Source organism: Andrena cerasifolii, chromosome 5, assembly GCF_050908995.1.
Source record: "Andrena cerasifolii isolate SP2316 chromosome 5, iyAndCera1_principal, whole genome shotgun sequence".
In the NCBI taxonomy this organism is placed as follows: Eukaryota; Metazoa; Arthropoda; class Insecta; order Hymenoptera; family Andrenidae; genus Andrena; species Andrena cerasifolii.
The window spans coordinates 13,247,741-13,253,140 of record NC_135122.1 but is presented as its reverse complement, the minus strand read 5'-3'; the positions used below and the strand labels follow the sequence as shown (position 1 = coordinate 13,253,140).

Genomic DNA, 5,400 nt, shown 5'->3' with positions numbered 1-5,400 from the left:
GTCCTTCTAAGATAAGCGGCCTCCTTTTTAGGTGGTACCACCGGTTTATTTGGTGGTACTGGAGGAGGTACGCCGCGAGATATCGGTGGCTTTTTCGAGGGCAGCATACCAGATGCTTGAACCGCCGAACCAGAGCCAACATGAAAACCAAGCTTTCCTGTAGTTTGCGTCGGCGGTATAACTTTTACCGCGCCTCCGGGATTAACAGGAGCAGGTACAACCACACGTTTGTCTACAGCCTGAGGAATGAATACACACGAGAACCGATTTAACCTTAGGGCTATCCCTTCGAAACACCTCACCGTATAAGGGTACGTGTAGATAACGGTAGCTGCGTCTAAGGTGAACTAAACAGAGGGAGAAAGAATTATACCAAGACACCGGGTCCAAAGCGATAAAACAGGTTGGATGGGCTCAGAACCAGCAGCAATTGGGGATTGTTTGAGAAGAGAACAGTTTGTTACCTAAGCGTAAAGTCTGGTGTATATTTTTCCAGTATTTAAAGTACGCTTGGGAGGTTCGGCTCCTCAACAATGAGTAGCTCTACAATGTTATGTGTGCTTTGGCAACGCCGTGGGAGAGCGGGCTATTAAAGAGTAATACAAATCTTCTTTAGCGAGTGAGGGATGCTAATAATAGCGAACTTAAATCCAGAGAATCATAAATCGTTTGCTATAGTGAGTGTATGGTGGTCTAATCTCTTTGTTAGGATAGTACATCGCACAGGTTGGAGGAAAAAAATAACAGGTGAACAAACCAAACCATGTAGAGTTAGCGGTAGCGTATACAGGGTTGCAATTAGGAGGGCAAGCAAGGAGAATCTGGAAATAATGCTCAAAAGTGAGTTGCATACAATTTTTAATTAAGGAAATAATCAATGTACATACTAAATAGTAATCTTATGTACAAAATAAGAATAGCATAATACAATTTAGGTCTGAAGTTTGATGGTGTACTAACTTATATAAAACAATACAGTGTGATATAATCCGTATGAATTAAATTGTACAAATAATGAAAATTGTGTGTGCGCGTGCGCGTGTGTTTACGTGTATGTGGTCCAAAATAAAATCGCGAGTTCCTGATATTACCTAAATAATGAAAGGATATCTGGTTATAGCTACAACTGTACACCATATTGTAAACTTTGACATATGCATCAGCACTCAATATAATATATAATCTTTATATAATAAGGTAAAACAAATTTCAAAGTAACGTCATAATAATTAAAAAGTGCTCATTGAATTGGAGATGTGTGCATGCAGCATTAATGCATATGTACTCGTGATTTACTGTTTACCCTTAATCTCGTGTTTTCTTTTCGTATTGTTCTGTGCACTCTACGTCTCACTCTCACGCCTTGGATAACAATGTACAAAGTATCTAACAATTGTAATGTACTGTTATTCTGAATATATACATCGATTGTTCCTTTCTACCTAAGCAATTGTGCCCGTTACCCTCTGTATATCATCGCAATAAGTACGACCAGTAACATACCCACGTGTTAGAAGAAGAACTGAACCAGTTTTACCCCAAAGCAGTTTCTGTCTGTTACATTGACTCGTCGAAGGACAATAAGGAAAGTCAAAAAATTAACAATAACTGTGCTCTCTAAAAACACAAAGTCAAGACATTTATATTTATCATTACTATCATGCAAATAATTATATAACGAACAAGATAGGACTAGAAAAATGTATTATGATTTTAACGTTCGTAGAACATAATATCAGATAGTATTACACCTAAACGGTTGACGTTATCATTCCTAAACTAATCGCGGAAGCACTTATTACCGTGAATGATATGATCTTACTTCGTAATTGATAATGTTTCGTCAATTATTATATCGTTTCTGATGCATTCTCTAAAGTTCTGATACAAGTTTGGAACATATACAAGTAACGGTATATTAAAAGACAGCATAAAATGTTGAAATAAAACATACAAAAGATTTAAATATTATAGGACCTATATTATAAAGAAATTCTCTTACAATAAGTGTATGCACAAATATTTAATGTATAGTATCCTCAAATTAAAGTAGAATGAGAAGGAAAATGAGGATAGTTTACCTGGGTTTCAGAAGCTGTAGTCTCTCCACTGGTGGCTGTTATATTGGTTGCGTATGTGACTCCGCGTAGTGCCTGTCCAGGAGTGACTGATCTAGCAATCCCAGTAGCTATAAAAGAGTAAATACAAATATTTTCCTTTAATATTTAGCTTTAAAGTACCTCTACTAAATATATTAGAAAAATATTTGTTTAAAGGAAAAGAATAAATATATATATATATATCTAAACAGTTGAGAAACAGTTAAACCTGCATTCGTATGACCCAGCATTAAACAATAACTTGTATCAATGTTGAATATGTTACACGAGCAAGACTATGCAACTACAATTACCATTTCTTTTCAATTAACTGTAAAAATTTAACGGCCACTGTCATGAGAAGCAAATAATCTCTTAGAGAACATATATCCAAAATACTTTAATCGTTGATATCCTATTTGAACTTTAAGGTAAGATATGCTGTTCTTACTTGGACCGCTGACAGGAACACTAGATACCGTGGCAGTGGGCTGAACAACTTTACTACTAACCATTGGTGTTCCAGTGCCCAGTACTGCACCTTTACCTGCACACGTACAATGCAATCAGAATGGTGTTACTACTTTGTAATTTTATAGTAATCAGTGTACGGTACATACTTGCTTGCGGAGCACTAGCAAGCCTGACTGTAGGCATAGCAACTAAGTTCGCTGGCTTAACTGGAGGTGGTGGCGGTGTTGTACCCACCCCTCTCGGAGAACCTCGCGTTTGAGACTCTTTCCACACATCCATTTCGTTTCTAAGCGTATCTAATTCTAACTCGAGATCTTTAACCCTCTTCTCCTCTTTCGCTAATGCTTGTCTATACTGCTGCCTTTCCATATCAAACTGCGCCAGTTGCTTCTCTAACTCCGCTTCCATTTGCAATGACTTTTTACTCTCCTCTTCGAGCCCCTCCGCCATAGAATCTATTCGCACTTTCTCTTCGCTCAATATCTGTGCCAAATCTTCCGATCTCTTTCTCTCTTCTATATACTTCATTATTATCTTTTTACGCTCAGCCAGCAAGAGGAGTACTATTTGCTTCTGTCGTGTTTTCTCTTCTTCTAAAGTATCGCCCGCCTTTTTTAATTCTAGTTCCAGTCTTTTTTTTTCCTGCTTCTCTAATTCTAACTCTTTCTTCAATCGCGTCCTCTCTTTTTCCAGTCCATAAGTAATATCATCGCCCTGGGCAGTATCGTGCTCATGTTTCTGCTTCTCTTCCTCTAATTCCTTGATTACCTAGGATAAAGTAATTATTACCAAAGTAAGAGTTACCAAATGCATTTTATTCGCGAGGATAGCGCATTGTACGTACTACTCTGTGCCTGAGTTCAGCATCTTTAAGAATTTTGGTCATTCTAGACTGCATACGCCTTTGCTGTGTCACAAGTGCTTCTAAACTAGCAACATGTTGATCTATTTGATTTGGTTCTTGTCCTACTGTACCACCTACTATCGCTACATCGCGGGCAAGCGCTGTATGTGGATCTGAAGTTCCGCTCAGATATCGTGTAGTTAGTAGGTGTTTCAATTTCTCTGACTACAGACCACAAACAAAGAAGATTATAAAAGCGTTCGCCTCGTCTTTAAAACTAATTGTATCGATTCACATTTCGATCAGGAGAAGGACATTACCTTTAATACTGCTATTACAATATCCCTCGCCTGTAATTCACCTTCGAGGTGCCCTAATAATTTTAATAAATCGCTTTTGCTCAATTCCATTTTCGGATTACGCTGCGAACAAAATTGAAACAATTATTAGTTTAATGTACAAGGTATTCCTCAATCGCGGACAGCAAAATTTAATGAATTACTCGAGCTCGTAACAAAGAAACAAGATACTCGATACGCGTAATCGTACGAAGAGCTATCAGCGTCTGATCTAAAACCATTGCTTATCTCAGGAATAAATAGATCGGGAATACCAGGCATCTTTCGCTTCTTTTCGTAGACTCGATTGACCAGCTAAACTTATGCGTATAACTTCTGAAACTCCCTATACACATGAAGCGCGATAAACTGAAATGTCAGAATGACAATTGTCCCCTTGGAATGAAAAAATTCGCTAATAAACAAGCACCCACTTTCAACGTATTGGAGGAATTCCTGTCAAGTGTCTCTATATTGTTAGATTGTTGCAGAGCTTGTTGTTGTTGCTGCTGCTGCTGCATCGGTGACGGCGACGGCGATGGTGATGACGACGGCGATAAATGTTGTTGTTGATAAGGCTGCGAGGATGGTGCGGAAGCAAGCGACTGCATCTTCGTGGCACAGACCGAGATGGTCGTCGCTGATCCGGATGATCCATTCGCCGGTGACACAGTCGCACTCAAATTCGTGGCATTTTGACTCTGCGATGCCATTTTCGAGAAAAGAAAACGAATTACCGGGGAGGATCTATCCCCCGAAGAAGACTTGCAATTTCAAGGGAAAGTACTTAACAAGTACTCCAGGGAAAGTATCCTGTGGTTAAACTGTTTCAACCTTCGGTATTAATACTTTCGTTTGAACAAGGAAAGCCCCGGCTCCGAGAGCCAGCTTCGCCACGCGCCACATTGCCCTTCGCCTTCTTTTTCCCTTCGCGAGCTTATTTAAATCATGCTGAACCGATTAATCCGGCATTCACCTTTATCCGCGATTATTGACAAATCAACTACAAAGCGTAATTCACAGCTAGGAACATATCTCGTGAAAGGTGCTACGGGATCATTCATTATCGATTATTCCTTATCGAATTACAACGATTCAAAATTCGACTTCGACTTTACGAGCAGCGGCAAATTTGAAATTTTTCTACCAATAATTCGAACGCGTCTAGTTTCAGAAACGCGAGATTATTTAATTAAGAGTTCTTTAGATTGATTAAACGAGATTGCAACGGTTTATATATGATTTATGTAATATTTCTGTGCACCCTTCGTTAGGGTAACTTTGTGTAAATCTGAACAAAGCAAATCGTAAAATGGAATTTGTAATATGTTTGTGAATATTGTATAATTTTGTTGTAGCTCTCTAAGCGGAGTAATAATATTCAACGCGGATCAATTTTCATAACGTACAACGTAATGTTTAAACAATATGCGTATTTGTACTGTACTGATTAAGGGGTTATACCTAGTCAGGCGGCCGAAAAGAGACGATTATTTGTGAATTTTTTTTTGAAGAAGCGGAAGCATATATTTTTACAAAACTTTTTGCGCTTAAAAGAGGAACATTTAAAGAACCATTGATAATTTTTTCGTAGAAAAATATTTACGTTTATAATAAAGTAACAACCGACATTCAAGAAGCATTT

The 5,400-nt window shown here is 38.3% G+C and overlaps 1 protein-coding gene across 3 annotated transcripts; it reads right to left on the bottom strand.

Moving 5' to 3' along the window:
* Positions 1 to 841: 841 nt before the first annotated feature.
* On the bottom strand, positions 842 to 4,797 carry Naus (cortactin binding protein N-terminal like nausicaa). Of its 3 annotated transcripts, none has more exons than XM_076813009.1 (7): positions 4,190 to 4,797; positions 3,738 to 3,839; positions 3,418 to 3,642; positions 2,720 to 3,341; positions 2,551 to 2,646; positions 2,082 to 2,188; positions 842 to 1,617 (listed from the first exon to the last, which is right to left on the bottom strand). In XM_076813009.1, exons 1-7 carry the CDS (start codon positions 4,466 to 4,468, stop codon positions 1,591 to 1,593), a joined length of 1,458 nt encoding a protein of 485 aa, XP_076669124.1. In that variant the 5' UTR covers positions 4,469 to 4,797; the 3' UTR covers positions 842 to 1,590. The 3 variants fall into 3 exon arrangements, with proteins under 3 accessions (XP_076669124.1, XP_076669121.1, XP_076669122.1); XM_076813006.1 differs by having other exon boundaries at positions 842 to 1,091; XM_076813007.1 differs by having other exon boundaries at positions 842 to 2,188; positions 4,190 to 4,796.
* Positions 4,798 to 5,400: the final 603 nt, after the last annotated feature.

Excerpts from the sequence above, each read along its gene's own strand:
- Naus (XM_076813006.1), bottom strand. The coding sequence starts at position 4,468 with ATGGCATCGCAGAGTCAAAATGCCACGAATTTGAGTGCGACTGTGTCA. Across the intron at positions 3,840-4,189 it reads ATTCCTCCAATACGTTGAAA|CGTAATCCGAAAATGGAATT; the intron begins GTGGGTGCTTGT and ends TTTTGTTCGCAG. Across the intron at positions 3,643-3,737 it reads TTGTAATAGCAGTATTAAAG|TCAGAGAAATTGAAACACCT; the intron begins GTAATGTCCTTC and ends TGTGGTCTGTAG.